The sequence below is a fragment of the Physeter macrocephalus genome, chromosome 6, assembly GCF_002837175.3.
Source record: "Physeter macrocephalus isolate SW-GA chromosome 6, ASM283717v5, whole genome shotgun sequence".
NCBI lineage: Eukaryota > Metazoa > Chordata > Mammalia > Artiodactyla > Physeteridae > Physeter > Physeter macrocephalus.
This window is the reverse complement of record NC_041219.1, coordinates 43981162-43998770: the sequence shown is the minus strand read 5'-3', so window position 1 is coordinate 43998770 and position 17609 is coordinate 43981162. Positions and strand designations below refer to the sequence as shown.

General features: G+C 54.6%; 1 protein-coding gene across 3 annotated transcripts in view; it reads right to left on the bottom strand.

The window, feature by feature from the left end:
• The window catches only part of KDELR3 (KDEL endoplasmic reticulum protein retention receptor 3), a 13913-nt gene extending 6328 nt beyond the window's left edge, over positions 1–7585 (bottom strand). The window contains exons 1-2 of one of the 3 annotated variants that reach the window (XM_055085308.1): positions 7358–7585; positions 3038–3138 (exon numbers count right to left, since the gene is read on the bottom strand). In XM_055085308.1, coding sequence (XP_054941283.1) covers positions 3038–3138; positions 7358–7448 — 192 coding nt within the window. In that variant the 5' untranslated portion in view covers positions 7449–7585. Of the gene's footprint in view, positions 1–3037; positions 3139–3749; positions 4323–7357 lie in introns of those variants that run through there. The other 2 variants (XM_007111720.4, XM_028490622.2) reach the window with 2 other exon arrangements.
• Between the last annotated feature and the right edge of the window lie 10024 nt (positions 7586–17609).

Sequence of the window (17609 nt, the reverse complement as noted above, 5' to 3'; positions counted from 1 at the left end):
GCAGTGGTTGAGAGTCCGCCTGCCAATGAAGGGGACACGGGTTCGTGCCCCGGCCCGGGAAGATCCCACGTGCCGCGGAGCGGCTAGGCCCGTGAGCCATGGCCGCTGAGCCTGCGCGTCCGGAGCCTGCGCTCCTCAACGGGAGAGGCCACAACAGTGAGAGGCCCGCGTACCGCAAAAAAAAAAAAAAAAAGTGCTCTTTTTCTAACTACAGTAGCTGTCCTCTAGCATATAATGGTTTTATGACCTGGCCTCTAAGGTAGGCCAGAGGCTCTCAAACTTGAATGTGCATCAAAATCATATAGATGGCTGCCCCTTCCCCTGCCCCCAGAGTTTCTGATTTAGTAGGTTTGAGCGAGCCTGAGTATTTTGCGTTTCTAGCAAGTTTGTATGTGATACTGCTCTGCTGGTCCAGGACACTAGCCTAGAAAACTAATGTTTGCACTTCAAAACTCAGGTTATTTCCTCAAAGTCTTTTCTCACCAGAACGAGGCACACATGCTCTGTGTCACCATACCCCCATGTAAAAATACTCATTGCTGCTTGTGAGCACATGTTCTGTAAATGTCTGTGCACCAGTCTGTCTCCCCTAGGAGAGGAGACTCCATAAGCGGGTCCATGCCCTGTCCACCTCTGAATCTAACTCAGGGCCCAGCACAAAACAAATGCTGGAATGAGTGAATGAATCAATGAAATGGAGATCACTTCTTCATTTCACAAATTTGGAAACTGGCCTCTTTGAGGATCTGAGACCTCATTCAGCCATGGCACGGGCTGGGTTTACAATCCCTGCCAGGACTGCCCAAGTCAGACCCTTGGGCAGAGAAATAAACTAAGCGGGTGGTGTTTGCTACTTCTGTGTTGGATTTAAGGAGACAGTGATTTCAGGACCTCAGACTGAAGTTCACACTGAGTTCAACACCGCACAAGTAACAGCATCCTCCATTCCACCAATCCCAGGAACAATATGCCCAGAATCCCAAAGGGACATCCCTGATACAGAGAAAGAGAACTCACTTTCGGTTAAATATCTTCTGGGTGCTAGGTACATTACACAGATTATCTCATGTCATCTTCACAATAGCCCTGCAAGATAGGTAGGATTCCTCCCTTCTAGCTTTTTTGCCTTAAAAACAGGACTCCTATTAGACAATGTGCCAACTAAAAACTAATTTCCCAGCCTCCTTTGCAGATAAGGATGGTCAGTGACATGTAGATGCAAGTCACTGGAAAGCTCTTTAAAAGGGGGTTACCCGGCTGACAGGCACCCTATTGCTCTTTCTCCCCTTCCTCCTCCTTCCCGTCCTGAACGTGATGTGATGGTAGGAGCCCTAGCACCTATTTTGTGACCCTGAGGCAAACCTGAGGCTAGATATCACATTCAGGACTAGCTATATCATTTGCAGGGCTTCTTGTTAAAAAATAAGTATTTCAAAATGGCAACAGCAAAGCATTAAACCAAGCATAGGGCCCTTCTGAGCAACTGCACAGGTAACGAGCTCAAGTGCTGGTTACACTAAAGCTGGCAGAGCAGAAAGTTAAAAGGAGATGCCATCCCAGCCCTAGACTACGCACTTCCAGATTTTGTGTTATGAATGAGATAAAAATAAATCCTTACCTTATTAAAATAACTCAAGTCTCTGTTACCAGCATCCAAACCGTTACATCCCACTTTACTGACGCTGAAACCTGGGCTCCTTCCACTAAACTGTGTTGGATGGTTGGTTAAAATCTCAGAAAATGTCTCATCACAACCAAACCTCACAGCTATGGCCCAGGGCTGAGAGATGCTCAGTTTCTCCGTCTATAAAACAGGACCAAGCTTCAAAGCAACAGCTTCCCATGGCAAAACCGAATCCAAACTGTTCACCTGGATCATCTGCCCTCACCCAGCCCTCCATCGGCACCCCTACCACCAGCAGGTAGCCCTCGCCTGCTGAGCTCCCACCGTGCCTGCCTTCTTTATTTTTTTTTTTTTTTCGGTACGCGGGCGTGTCTCACTGTTGTGGCCTCTCCCGTTGCGGAGCACAGGCTCCGGACGAGCAGGCTCAGCGGCCATGGCTCACGGGCCTAGCCGCTCCACGGCATGGCCCCTCCCGTTGCGGAGCACAGGCGCCGGACGAGCAGGCTCAGCGGCCATGGCTCACGGGCCTAGCCGCTCCACGGCATGTGGGATCTTCCCGGACTGGGGCACGAACCCCTTTCCCCTGCATCGGCAGGCGGACTCTCAACCACTGCGCCACCAGGGAAGCCCGACTGTCTGTCCTTTGAATACACCAAGCTTGTTCCTGTCTTGGGGGTCTTTGCATCAGCTATTCCATCTGCTTAGAATGCTCCTCCTCTGAGCTTCATTCCTTGTGTCACTCAGATCTCAGCTTACATGTCACCTCTTTGGAGAGGCCCTTCCTGATGACACTCCCTAAATAGCTCCCTAGCCGTTCTCTATCATGTAACCCTGTTTTTAAAACTTCTTTCATTATAATTGAAGGAAACATCGTCCTATTTTACTTATTTGCATAGCCTTATCCCTAACCAGTTTTTCTTACTTGTTTTATTATCTGTCTCCCCGGTTAGAATGTAGGTTCCGCGAGTATAGGTGCCTCATATATCTCCTTCAGGTACCTAGCTCACAGTAGGTGCTCAATAAATAATTGTCAGATAAATGGATGAATAAGTTCTCTGAAAGCTCAGGGTACCGTGTTTGATTTTTTGCTTATTTTTTAACCATTATAATAGCTAACCTTTATTGAGTTTTTAATATATGACAGCTATTGTGTATTTACATTTATTACCTCGTTTAACTTTCACAACAAAATCCTCTGAGGTAAGTACACCTATTCTTCATTTTGTAGAGGAGGAAACCAAGGTGCACAGAGGCCAGAAGACTTGCCCAAGCCCAGGTCCCACAGCTGCTAACAGCAAAGCCAGGATTCAAATCCAGGTCTGCCTCGCTCCACAGCCTGAGTCCCCAAGTATACTGTCTCACCGTCTGGGGGGTGCTTGGCAGCCCCCCACCATGGCTGCCCATCCCCCTTACCTTCATTACTGTGTTGTAGATGGAGATGAAGTTGGTGAACAGGTCCAGGTACCTGGTGGTGAAGACGAGAGCGAAAAGGATCTGGCTCTTCCCAGAGATGCCTGTAGCCGGATGGGGACAGGAGACAATAAGAACACAGACGGCCAGGCTCACACACACTCAAGAAGCCCAGAGCCTGAGTTGGAAAGTCCTCCAGAGTGTCCACTTCATAATGACACCCTGTCCAGGACACTGTCACCCTCAGAGGGCCAGGAAACACCCCTTCCCATTGGGTCACTTGAGTCTATTACTCTCATTAGGCTGTAATCTGTCACCCAGTCTCCAAATCAAGACATGAACACCAAGTTCCCAGGGCCCCTGTGCGTGCCTGCCTTGGTTCCTGCTCTGGGGATGGCGTGGGGATGGGGGGAGTCAGGCTTGCAGGGGGTAGTGTCAAGGCTCCTCTTTGCTCTACCCCCAGGGTTCCATTGACAATCCCCAGAGCTCCATCTTTTGGAGAACAACTCACCGACTCTACAAGGTGCTGATTCACCAGGGAGACCACAGCAGGTGGAGGAAGGCACAGGGCCAGGGGAGCATTCTATTTTATTTTTCCAAATTTTAAAGATTAAAAAAGCTTTTTTTCTAGTTATAAAAGTTATGACTATTTTTACTCATTGTAAAACAAAAACCAGATAATACAAAGAGATGTAAATTAAAAAGCAACAATCACCTGAATCCCAAAGTCTGAGCGTGCGATCTTCCAGATCTTTGTTGGTGCACACATACACACGACACATATGTGCACACATATGACACGTATGGACGCATCAAGTTGACAAAACTGGGTTCGTACTTTCCATGCTATTTCCTCATCTGCTTTGGTCTCTTTAAACTTTTTATTTTGAAACAATTTTAGATTTACAGAAGAGTTGTAAAGACAGTACAGAGAGTCCTACCCTTCACCCAGCTTCCCCTAATGGTAGCACCGTGCATAATCACGGAACATTAGCCAAAACTAAGAAACTGACATTGGTATAGCACTATTGACTGAACTCCAGACTTTTCACGTTTTCCCACTGATGCCCTTTTTCTGTTCCAGGATCTAATCCAGGAATCGAGTCTACATTTAGCCATCATGCTCCTTAGTCAACTTTTGCCCACTTTTGATACATCGTGGAGGTGGTTCCTGGGTAAAAGCAAGCAGCTGCCCTGCCTCCCATGTCTCTTGCCCCATTAAGCCCACAGCAGTCTGGATACTTCACCAAACCACTCCCATGGTCCCTGATGCCCACACTTCTGCATCCAAACATCAACTCTGTCTCACCCACCCAACTCCTCAAGAGCCAGCTGAGCTCTCCGTCTATCCCAACCACACCTTTCTCCAGGTTTCTGTGACCGTCCACACTGCCGGCTCCTCACCTCCTCTGGCCACTCCTGTCCTCCTCAACACATAATCCTCAGAGGGCTACCTCTCTTCTCCCTCTGTCCCTTTGCCATCCCATCCCACACACAAGGGACCCTCTGGCTCCAGACTCTCCTTGGATCTCTGACCTATATATTCCTGCCTGACTAAATCCACCGTCTCCCCTTGAACCCCCTCCTTCTCCTGTCTTCTGTCCTTCTTCTGCCACCATCATCCCCTTGGTGCTCAAGGTAGAAAACCAAGAGCCGTCCTGGAGCCTCTCTCACCTCTGTCCCCTCACCCCTGGATTTTATTCTATGATGGATCTACTGGGGAGTCTGACACCAAGAAGTGACATTACCGGATTCAGGGTTTGATTCCTTTGTATGCCTGATCTCTGCCTTTTCTAATTATTCCTCTGGTGAGGGACATTTGGGGGAGGGGACAATTCTAACAACTGAGGATGAACACCGCTGAAGCCCCTAATATTCTGGAGAGGGCTGGGTCCACTTGCCAGCTTTCCTACCAGCATGGCAACCCTGAGCCTCATACTCCCCATCTGTAAAATGGGGCAGGACTGACGTGAGGACTAAATAGGATTCAATGAGAACCCGAGTGCCTCCCTGGGGGTCTGGCAGTGGGGCTGGCTGTGGGTGAAGGAGCCCCCTGGGGGAAGGGGTCGGAGTCCAGGAGGCAATACTGATCCAGCTCGGAGCTGTGCCTTTCGTTATGCCATATCCCTGAGCCCTCACTGAGGTCTGGCAGGGGGGTCCTCAGCCCCATTCAGGAGGGTCCAGGAGGCGGCTCTAGTGGGGAATGCTTGGCTACCCCCTCACTCGGCCTTTCCCCACTCCTCCCCTCTTTCCATCCCCAGCCTGCCAGGCCCCTGGGCTTCACTCACATTTTCCTTAGCTCTTTGGGAGCCCTGGAGGTCTCGAGCACAATGGTTTTTTCACACTGTTTTGAAAGCAGTGAATAATTTCCACCAAAGCAAGCTGCGCAGGGAGACCCCAGGACACAGAGGAGAACAAGAGCCAGTACCTGGCCAGAGTCCCTCAGGGGACCCACTGGCCAGGTACAGACCTCCTGCCATTTGACAGATGGGAAAACTGAGGCCCAAGGTTACACAGTGAGTCCCTGGCAGAGCAAGAATGAAGCTCCAGTCTCCTGCCTTCGGGGCTGGGTCACAGGGGTGTCACACCAGGCCCTGCTCCTCGGGGCTGACGGGCTGGCAACCAGGAACCTCACCCACTCCGTTCTCAACCAGGCCTGTGCTGATTCCTCTCCGCACACATACAGGCCCCACCGCTCACCCACCCTTTCCTTTTCCCATAGCACTTCGCTTCCCTGACAAACCGTATCATTTACTCGGTTGCTACCACTGTAGCTGGTTGGCGGTCTCCCACTGATAGATTCAGCTCCACCAGGCCAGGATCTCTGCATGGTGCCCGGTTATATCCCAGGTGCCTGGTACAATGCCTGGCAGAGTGGGATAGGGAACAGAGCCCCCTCCTGGCCATGGCTGCTCACCCCGTCCAGGGCCCTCCGTGGCAGGGACAGGTCCAGCCTAGATTCTTCCTCTCACTGGAGCCCCTCTCAGGGCTCCTGGCCCACTTGCCCCGAGTGGGAACCTGAGGGCCCGTGAGTGCCTATTTCCCTGGAGACCCCAAACCCGAATGGCCTCCAGGTCTGGAATCACTCCCTCCGCAATGACCTCACACCAGCACCCACCTCTCACCCCCACCAAGCGCCCTGGGCTGGCAGCCTCCACGATGCTCTCTCTGCTTCCTCTCTCAGCCTCTCCACACAGCTTCCAGAGTCCCCTTCCGAGCCCCCTCCCCTGCTCCCGAACTTTCCTTGGCTTCCAGTCCCAAATCCCTACTTGACAGACAAGGCCCTTTCACATATGACCACCCACCCCCCTGGACTCATCTCCCTCCCGGACCACCCCGAAATTGGGCTGCTCACCATTCCTGGGACATGCCCTGCCCTCTGTGACACGACACACCCTTCCTGGGTGACACCCTGCCTGTCTTCCAGGATCCAGCACAGAGCTGCTCCCTCCATGAAGCCTTCAGGGGTCCACTCTGCCTCCTTGGCGCCCACAAGGAGCCTGGGCACCTCTCTGTATCCCCTCATCCCAGTGCCAAGCACAGACAGGGCAGGCGCCTCCAGGACACCAGTGGACAAAGATGGCTGCAGGCAGCTCGGGCAGCCTCTTAATACACTGGGTCTGTTTGGCCACCACCAGTCCAGCCCTGAAACTTCTCCAACCCCCTAGCAGGGCGGCCAGACCGCTGGGCAAAAGGGGGACCCCCTCCCGCCCTCCCTGGGCTTCGGCTCATGGGCAGCTCCATGCCCACCTGGGCCTGGCTGGTGCCCCTCCTGCCACATCATAGCCGCCTGAGGCACAGGCTGGGGAGGAAAGAGGGCCCAACTTGGGGGAAGGGGGGAAGTTTGGGAGGGGGAGGAGAGAGTGGTGGGGGCAGGAAAAGAGAAGACCTTGAGGGTCTGGAGCCGCTTCCTGTGTGTGCACCTCCCTCCCCCCCGCGTCCCGGTCCCCACCCTGGGTGGGGGCAGAGAGAACAATGGGCCCCAAGGGATGCTGCTCCTGGGCAGCAGAGGGGGTGTCACCTCCTCCTTATCCCCCTCCTCTTCCAACTAGCAGTGGCAACGCCAAGCAGGGGAGAGAGGGGGTCAATGAAGGCGCAAGCCCATACTCCCTCCGTAACTTCCGCGGGTCCTTTTTCTGTGATATGGTACAATTTTAAGTTTTCTTTGGAAGCTGAGCTGCGCAAAAACAGTTTCAAGCACCCGCAAGCCGAAGTTCCCACCCTCAACAGACATTCAGGAGGCTCCCCGTAAGCCCTGCAGCAGGGGCGTGGGGCTGGCCCTCCGCCCCCGGGGCCCCACCTCCCGCCCAGAGCGCCCCTCACCCGTGCAGCACTTGGAGCGCCAGATCTTCCCCAGGAGCAAGATCATGGCCAGGAGATGGCTCAGGTCGCCCAGGATACGAAACACGTTCATGGTCCGGCCCGCTCTCAGCCAGCTCCTGGGAAACTTTCTGGCGGGCGAGGCGGATGCCACGTCCCCGGCCCCGGCCTCTGGGTCCCGCGCCCCCGAGCTCCGCGCTCCCGCCCGGGCGCCGCCGCTCCGCCAGCGCGCTCTTGGCGGGGCGGTGACGTGGCCGATCCTGCCGCCGCGCCAGGGAGCCAGGAAGCGCCGCCGCCCGAGATCCCGCCTCCCGGCCCAGCCCAGCGCCGCGGCTCCCGGGGCGGGACGGCTCCGCGGGCTGGGGGGCTTCCGGCCTGGGCCAGCCTCCCGCGACCTGGGCCCGCCACCCGCCGCCCGGGCCGCTCTGTGTCTGCGAGGTGCCCGCCACGTCCCGCCCGCCGCCCCCGCCCCCCATGCCCGGAGAAGGGTCCGCCGGGAGTCCGGGACTCTGCCTCCTCTGCTCGGAACCCGGGGTCCTACCGCACATGACCGTGGGCAAGACACTGGGTCCCTCTCTCTGCCTCGGTTCCCTCATCTGTACACAGGGCTAAGAAGACCCGTGCTGGGGTGAAGTGGGGTCCCACGTGCCACTGCTTGGCATGAGCTCAGCAGGTTGGAAGCCCCCCATAAACGGTGACCCACTGCTATTGTCATCATCAGCTTGGGGTTGGAACTCCTTGGGTGGGGAGAAGAGCTGGAGCTGGGTTCCCCACCCTCTCACCTGCTAATTTGAAGAGCTGCCTTGTCTTGACCTGACCTGTTGGACAATGGTAACCAAAGACTCTCTGGTTGGGAGTCAGGCTGGCCTTGGTTCCAGCCTGGGTGCTGAGAGACTTCCTCTCTCTTGGCCTCAGTTTTTTCATCTGTAAAACGAGGTCACTGTGAGCATGGAAGAGGTCAGGTCTCTCGGGGAGATCCAGGGTCCTCCCTAGTGTCTCCCTCTTCTTGGTGTGACAACATGTTAAACAGGAGCACAGGCCAGAAGAGACTCCAGAGGGCTGGAGAATGTTGGCCAGCAAGTTGGGAGGGGTGAAGGGTGAAGGACCAACTGTGGGCAGGAGTCCTGTCAGTGCTGCGTGACCTGAGCAGGTCAGACACCCTCTCTGGGCCTTGGTCTCTGCATCTGTAGTAGTGGATCGCATGTGCTAAGGGCCCTTATCACCGCTGCCCTTTTGACCCCTGTAGCCCCTTCTCCCACTCAGGACCTTCATCTCTCCCTAAATTACTGGCTTCCTTTCTGTGGCCCCCCTCCCCATCACAGACAGCCAGAGAGGCTTTGCCATGATGAAGTCTGTCACTCTTCTACTTGTGACCCTTCCATGGCCCCCTCACCATGACTCCCAGGGCAAGGCAGTCTTTTGAGACTCAAAATGTGGTCCAAGGACCAGCAGCATCTGTAGTGCATGCTGGGAATGCGGAATCTCGGGCCCCACCCCAGACCAGTTGAATCAGAATCTGTGGTTAAACAAGATCCCTGAGTGATCTGTGTGCAAACGAAAGTGTGAGAAGCACTGATCTAAGCAAAACTAAGAGGGAGGTACTGTTATTATCCCCAGTCTACCCTGGGGAAACTGAGGCACACAGAGCTTAAGTAATTTGCTTAAGGTCACACAGACACTAAATAGTGGAGCCTGGATTCCACCACACAGTCTGACTTCAGGGTTCATGCAATTAAATCATGACATTACACTGTGGGTTGTCATGGGAGGTGATGAGCTCCCTGTCATGAGAGGCAGGTGAGCAGGGGGGTGGGTGCCATTTGTCACGGATGCTGCAGTGGGGACTCCTGCCCTGGCCAGGGTAGCCATCAAGTATTGGACATCTACTGGGTGCCAGGCATGAGTCAGGCACGTTAGCCAGGTTGTCTCCGTTCAGCCTCAACAGTCACCCTCAGAAGCAGGCTTTAAATCCTCACTTTGCAGGAGAAGCCTATCGAGGCCCAGGGAAGTGTGGTTGGTGCGTGGTCACAGTTCTTCTGGGAGGAAGAGCCAGGCACTCATCCCAGGGCTGTGACAGGTTCTGAATGGGCCGCTATGTTCCCTGCTCCCCGCCAGCCCTGCCCAGATACCTCCCCTCCAGTCAGTGCCCAGAGAAGGCGGTGGCTATTTAAATCCCTCAGGTGTGGCTACAGTTCTCTCTGCCCAACCAGCTGGCATCTCCTTCTCAGCGCCCACCTCCTCCCCAAGCCAGGGAAAAGCACGTGCATTTGCCATTTGGTAAAACATCTGTCCTCTTGAGAAGCAGCCCCAACTGCCAGCAGGGGATGGAACAAGGCTAGAATCCTCCTCTTCCCTCTATTTCTCCAGGGGGACCACAGGGGAACTGGCCCAGGCCAGGGGAGGTCTGAGGAGTGACCACCATGGTGGTGGAGGGGGAAGAACTCAAGATCTTATCCTGGGCCTGCCACAGTGGCCTTGAGCCTGCCTTGTCTCCTCCTAGGGCCTCAGCTTTCCCATCTGTTGACGGGGATAATGAAGAGAGAAGTATTGCTGACTTGTTACTCGGTCCTCCTTACATCTCGTCTTCCCAGTCTCCCTAAGAAACTGATACTCCCTATGTCTCAGGACAGAAAACTCATCACCCCGATTTTGCAGATAAGGAAACTGAGGCTCAAACTTGTCTCTTGCTCCCACAGGTCACATAGACCTCCTCTCCCCAAGGTTCTACCACTCTGTCCTTAGTAATCAGCCCTGCCTTTTTCACACCTACTCCATCTTCAAGGTGGAGCATTTTTCAAAGCTCCCAACGAAGTGCAGGGAAAAATCCCCTACTCATTCCCCTGGCTCTAGCGCAGGCCGGCACTCTGGCCACCTGCACTGTAGGACCTATCTTTCCCGGACGCTGGGTGGTTCCCCGCAAGTCCCTCAGTACTCAGCCTCTCTTTCCTGACACTCGAAATTTGTCTGCTGTAGGAATGCAATTGAGGGGAGGCCAAGGGGGAAATTTCCTTCAGTTCAAAGGGCAAGGATTCTTTTTCCCTCATTAAGAAAGCAAACTGTATATTCAAAGTCATTTTTATGGGAGAGTGAACGGGAGAGTTGCTCAATTATAGGAAGAAAAAAATGTATGTATAGTCTTTTTTTCCTACCTGGTCCTAGCCCTTTGTTATATTTCACCGCTCTTTTGAATATCCTGCTAACTGCCTCAAGCTCTGTGGGGAAGGAAAGTGTGGATATAAAGTGAAAATCACGATCCTGAGGACACCCCACCACTTAATCAGCTGCCTCTGTCCGGGCAGGGCCCTGGAAGGAGGTGGGAGCTATTGGCCCGGGCTCCCGGGACTCCCTTCGGGTTCCTGGGGGCCGCTACGGCTTTCTCTGGTCTCGGCAGCAGGTGGACGCTTCCCCCGTGGAAGGAATGAACTCTTCCCAGGCAGCCCCGAGCCCGAGGTCCCGCCGCCCGCCCCGCCCCCGCAAGAGGTGTGGACGAGTCTATTCCCTAATAGAATGGGGGTGGTCTGAGGGCAACCTTCCTGTGGTTCCGCCTCAGGTGTTCTGGAAGCTTCCCCCTCCCCACTCCATACGTTTTGAGTGACACACGGCAAGACCTAGTATGCGGCCCATTTTTACCCGGCGGGAAACCAAGTTTCCAAAACCTCTCTTCCACTTTCAGTCCCAAGCACATTTATTGAAGACCAGCTGTGTGCCAGGCGCCTTGCAGGTTGATTGTAGGTGCAGACTTAAGGAGCCCTTGGGGCACCGTGGGAGGCTGGTGCCTGTGCATGCATTGGATATGGTGCAGAGGAGAGAGTAATTACCCTGGGCTGGGGGGAGAACTGCAGTTAGGAAGGCTTCAGAGGATGCCAGAGCCGGGCATTGAAGGATGAGTAGGAGCTTGTCTCAAGGACAGAGCCTGGGGGAAGAGAGTAGAGTCCCAAGTAGAAGGAACTACATGCGCAAAGGCGCTGAGATATGTATGACACCACTCCCTGGTTGGAGTCCCCCAGTGCTGCGCAGCCAAAAAAAGAAAGGGGGAAGAAAAGGAGAGGGGAGAAGGATGAACGTCAAGGTTAGAGAGACCTTTGTTTGAGGCTCAAGCTCCACTACGTACGAGCTGTCCGAATTCGGGCAATTTATTTAACCTCTCCAAGACATAGTGTTCTCATCGGTAACTTGAGGGTAAACCAAGTACTGACTTCAGAAGCTAGCTATCAGGGTCAAAGTTAGCTAGGTTTCTAAAGCGCTTTGCAAGGAGTAAACCACGCAACAAATGCCGTCCCTTGCTCCCCTTTACAGGACACTGAGGCCCAACGAGGCAAAGCAGAGCCGGGAGAAAACACGGAAATTCCGTGTCCTCAGAAGGCAATCACTCCCTCGCCGGTTTATTCCCGGAGAAGCGCAAAAGAGGCAATTATTTGTAACCTCTCGGTCCGAGGAAGCCTTCTTGGGCGCTGGAAGTGTTCTGTATCTAGATGCGAGTGGTGATTACATGAGTTTTATACATACGTAAAAACTCACTGAGCTGTACTCTTAAGGTGTATTACTGTTTGTTAGTTACACCTCAATTAAAAGAAAAAGAAACCAACCCTGGCAGCGATGCCCTGGCGACACGTCGCCACTGGCGACTGCTGTCTTTCTGAGACTCCAAAGACCAATCTCCCAGCGTCCGGCGCAGGCACAGCGCCCTGCGCGGAGAATCGCGCACCTCGCGCAAGGGCCGGGGCGAGGTTCCCAAGGCAACCGCAAGCCGCTAGCCGAGTCTCCGGAATGACGAGGCGCCACCGAAGACCCGGAGCCCGGATCGCTGAACCGGAGCCACGGAGCGAGGCTGGAGCTAGACGGCGGCTGGCCAAGTGCGGAGGGGAGCGACTCCGCGCCCTTTGTCCTTGCGCTGGCATTTCGAGGGCATCTGGGAAACTCCACTCCCAGCCCTGACTGTGGCCATAAACTGCTGTTTGAATACACCCCTAGGGATTCACTCTTGGCTTTCCAGGTGGGGAGATGGAGGGCTTGGCTACTCCGCAGTACCATAGGGCAAATCAGGGGCAAAGCCAAGCTCTGCACCCTGGTGGCCTGCTTCCCAGCTTGTGTCTCGCAGTCAAGTGGGAGGCACATAGGGCTGTGTGCTGGCATCTCCTTGGGGTCTGGCTCCAGCTCTGCTAGTGCTCTGTGGTCTTCAAGTCCCCTCTCCTGTCTGGGTCTCAGGGATGGGGACGATACCACCAATATCTCAGAGTAGTTGTTACCAAGTATGTGAAACAATGAGTGTAAAAGTGGCTTATAAACTGTAAAGGGCTTTGCACGTGTCAGGGACCACCACCATTGCTAACCTACTGCCTTCTGGTCCTCATCATAACCCCAGCGCCAAATGCATCCTCGGTGACAACCAGCTGCACAGTGAACCTGGGGCTCCGAACTCTCCATGCCGGGAGGTTTCCAGTCGGTAGGTGAGCGTTCCCTGCCCCCATTTTCTGCTTCTTAAGGAATGTGGGCTCAGGGCAGATCTCCCACAGGCACCAGGGACCCTTTGGTCCCCAGACCACCCAGTTAGAGGGGTTCACAGAGACATCACCCTCCACCCATCCTCCTAATATTCCACCCTCTGGCTGGATCATAGAAGGTCCCAGAACACGTTCCCTGGACAGAGCCCAGGACTAACACTACTCAGTGCCCTTTGAATGCCACATGCTGGGCATGTTTGGACAGTTATGTATTCATGTGCTGTGAGGCTATATATACATTGGTGTCTGTGTGTGTATGTGTGTGTGTGTGTGTGTGTGTGTGTACACATGTGCCCGGCATGCATAGGTTGGGGTGTGTGTGTGTGTACTTGGGATGTGTATTTGAGTGTGTGTATGTAAATGTGTGTATTTATGGCTGTGTGGTATGTGCTTGCAGGTGTATGTTGTGTATTTGTGGCATATGTGTTTACCCATGCATCTATTTGTGTCTTTGATGCTGTATATGCATATTTAGGTGGACATTTGTGAGTTTGTACTTGTGGTGTGCACAAGTAGGTGTGTAAAACTGTGAGGTCTGTGATTGTGCATGTGTGGGAGTGTGCTGGGGGTCCTGGGTGCAGGAACTCTTTTCTCTCCCATCTCCCCTCATCTGGGTGACCTTCCCCTAGCTAAGGACTGTGGCCTCGGCCACAGACATGCTTCAGCTCACTCTTGCCCCCTCTGCAGACCTGTGGCTGCCCAGGTCTTTAGCTTGCCTGGGTCTTTGGCCAGTGTGGGCACCAGGGGCAAGGGTGGGTGGGTGAACCTGAGGCCAGGGCTCGTGAGCCACCCCCTCTCCGCCTGGCCTCTTCCCCTCCCCACAGCAGGAGCAGCAGCGGGAAAGGTTGGCGGAGGGGGGCTATTTTGGGAGCGTCTCCTTAGCAACAGCTGCCACGGCCGTCTGTGGCGGTTTTTCTATAGGTGCTAAAATATTCCACCCTGGTGACTACTGAGTGCTGGGGGGTGGGCGAGGGTGGGAGCGGAAGGCGGGAGAGACCCCTACAGTCCTCTGTCCCCAGGGCCCAGCTTGCTAGGATGGGTCCTCTGGACCCCCAGTTCCCCTTTCCCCAACTCCAGTCCTCACCCCCAGTCCTCACCCCTCAGGGTTGCTGGGACTTTAGAGCTCTGAGGCAGGCCAGCTGTGTCCTGGTGTGATTTCTAATCTAAGCAGCTGAGCTGTCTCAGTTTGCCCCATCTGTAGAATGGGCTTATCTGACTTTAAGGAGCTCTCTGGGCCAATAACCTCTGGACCCTGTGGCTCTGGCATTTTGTTTTGTTTTGTTTTGTTTTTTAATTTTAATTTATTTTTTAAACATTTTTATTGGAGTATTATTGCTTTACAATGGTCTGTTAGTTTCTGCTGTATAACAAAGTGAATCAGCTATATGCACACATATATCCCGTAGTGTATATATGTCCATGTCACTCTCTCACTTCATCCCAGCTTACCCTTCCCGCTCCCCGTGTCCTCAAGTCCATTCTCTACTTTATTCCTGTCCTGCCCCTAGGTTCTTCAGAACCATTTTTTTTTTTTTAGATTCCATATATATGTGTTAGCATACGGTATTTGTCTTTCTCTTTCGGTTCTGGCATTTTGAGGTGGACTTTCCCCTCCCCTCCCCAGCTGTCCCACCTGCCTGGCCCAAGTCCCCTTCCCCTCCAGCCCTCCCAGCCCTCTGCACAAGCTCTCCGGGCCCCTGTGGGACCAGGGAGGCCTGGATGGGCTGCCAGAGTTAGTGGGTGCTCTGCTGGCCTGGGATGACCTTTCCCCAGAAACTAGGAGCAGGTTCAAATCATGGCTCAGATACTTGCTTACTCCCTCAGTGACCCCAGGAAAGGGTGTTCCTCTCTCCAGGTTTCTTTTTTTTTTTTTCCTCCAGGTTTCTTACCTGTGAAACTCAGCGAGTTGTTATGAGGGTCAAATGGGAGAATGGAGAATGGGCAGGAAGCTTTGGCAAAATGTACAGATGGACGAGGGTTTCTACTGTCATTTCCCATCAAACTTCAGAGCAAGTCTCCCCTTGCAGAGAGCTGTTCTTGGCCACCCGGGCCATGCCACATGCCTCAGTTTCCCCGTTGGTAGCAAGTGCGGCGTCATAGAGCTCTTGTGAGGGTTAAATGTGACAATGCTCGTGAAGGGCTAGAGCAGTACTGATGACAGCCACTCAGGAGATGCTTGTTCTCTGTCCTCCATCCGGGGGGGCTTCTGCGTTAGATGATGACAAAGTCTATTTTCCCTTTGGGGCCCCAGTCCAGACTGTCCCATTACAGATGAGGCCTCTGAGGTCCAGTGAGGACAAGCAACTTGCCCAGGGTCACCCAGGTTCTGACACCTGTGCAGCCTCTGCACACCTGTCTCCCTGCCTCCCCGCCCCCCTCCCCACCCCTGCCCCGCACACAGCTAGAAGCTACTTAAACAAAATTCTTCCTTTAGTCTTTAATCATCCTCAGAACATCCCCTTAAAGTGGATATTGTCCTCCCCACTTTACATATGAGGAAACCGAGGCCCAAAGAGGACAGGTGAGCTGCCCAGAGTCACACAGGGGTGGATGGTAGAGAAGAGACTCTTTTTTCTGGGGTCCATGAAGCTCTCCCTGCCTGGAGCTGTCCTTTCTGCCTCTCCCCACTTCCTTCCAGTCCACCCTCAGCCTCCACAGGACTCTCCTTACAGGAGATGAGCAATGGGGGCTGCAGGCTGCAGCCCCAGGCCTAGCAAGGGGACCATCACCAGATGCTTCCTCTCAACCCCTGTGTTGTCACAGCCACCAGGCCGCCTCCTCCCCTTTCCCTGAACTCACTGCTCCTGAGCCCCCATTCTTTCCTTAAACTGGTGCCCAGGGACCTAACATTGGGTTTGATCCCACGGGAACAGATGCTCTAGGTCTAAAGACACCCTTGTCTCCATCTCCCCCTTCTTGCTGCCCCTCCTCCTTCCCCTGTACCCCACACTCCCAGGGCAGCCACCAGGCCAGGCCTCTGGCCAGGTGAAGAGACCACAGGCCATTTGCCTCACCTGCATCCTCCCACTTTCAATTCATGGAAAGGTATGATAGGTACCAGGCACACATGGCCGCTGACCCAGCGTTCAGATTGCTTGAGTTCCCCCACCCATTCACACACCAAAGACTCATTCCATGGAACGTCAGTCCTGGTTGCCGCCCCGTGAGGGCACAGCAGGGTAATGAGGAAGCGGGGCATGGAACGGGATACGTGCTGTGCGGCTCTCTACAGTGTTGAAGGGAGGACCAAGAAGGGATGGTCACATTTATTGAGCACCGACTATGAGCTGTGCATTCCTTGTGCATCCACCTCACTTGATCTGCACCTGTGAGGCGAGGGACAGTGAGGGTCCTCATTTTATGGACAGGTTAAACAGAAAATTTGCTCAAGGTCAGGAAGCTCCATGTGCTGTTGAGCCCAGGTTGGCCTGACTCCCAAGCTTACTTAACAAGAACCAAACTTGTGCCCGGTGCTGGATGAGTGATTGAGTAGGTGAGGGCAGCAGGAGGGCTTCCTAGGAGAGGTGGCGTGGAGGCTGGACAGGGGAACAGCAGGAATTCTCAGAGCAGAGAAGGAGGAAGGGCATTTCAGGCAGGAAGAACAGCACATGCAAAGGCAGAGAGCTGTGGAAGCATCTGGTGTGTTCTGGAACCCATAGGAATCAGGATGTATGTGTGGGTACATGGGGTGTGGGGTAAGGTGGGGCCTGACTGTACATCACGCTGAGGAGTTGGGACTGGATCCTTTCAGGTGAGGAGGGTCTGCGGGGATTGGACACCGTCGTGGTGGTTCATGTGCTGTGGTTCCTGTGCCTGATGCAACTTCAGAGGATCAGCTTGAAGGCAGCGCAGGAGGAGATTTTAAATTCAATACATTCTCAATCCAACTTTGGGATGCCTCAGTCTCCCTCTCTTAACTAGGGCCAGTCAGCGATGGCCAGGCTCCCAGGTAAGTCCTTCTGGCTGTCTAACTGCAGGCATTCTCTCATCCTCCTACCCTGCATCCTCCAACCTCCTGCGTCCTCGGAGGGTTGGAGTGAGGTGCCAGGATGGCCACGGAAGTGGCTGGCTCACCAGGGGCTGAGGCGCCGGGGTCCTCTCCCTGCAGTCCAGAGTGTGGGCCCAGACCTGAGCGCACTCAGGGCGAGAAGGAAAAGGGCGCGATCCTCCCTCATAAAGACACTTCGGGGGTAATGGGGACGCAGAGAGAGACTGGGGTTTGACCCGCCTCTGCCACCTGTGGGTGACCTTGGGCAAGCCTGTGACCCTCTCTGGTACTCAGTCTCCCAGTCTGTAAAACGGGGCGGTGCTACCTAGCTGATTGTGAGGGTCGTTCCAGCAGGGCCACACCTCCGTCTCCCGGAGCGGGGTGTGTAGGGTCCTTAACTGCCCGTTCTTCAGGAGGGGAAGGGGACCAGAGAGAGGAGTGGCCCGGCGCTACCGAAGCCGGTACCGACCCTCTCCCACCCACTCCCTTCCCAGTACGGAGGAACCCTCTCCACCTGCCCCTGGGGGGCGAGAAAACCCGGGAGCGCAACCTCGGAATGGGTTCTGGGAGGAGCGCTCCCGGAGGGAGGAGGAAAACCCGGGCAGGATCTCGGGCAGGAGCGGACCACGCGGCCCCCAGCCCGTGCTCAGCCCGCGCGGCCGGCGGGTGGGAGGGGGTGTCATGCCTGGCTAGGCTGAGGAGAAGGGGCAGGGCCGGGCCCCGCGGGCCGCCCGGGGCTCCGGGGCTGGGGGTGGGGGCGCGCGGC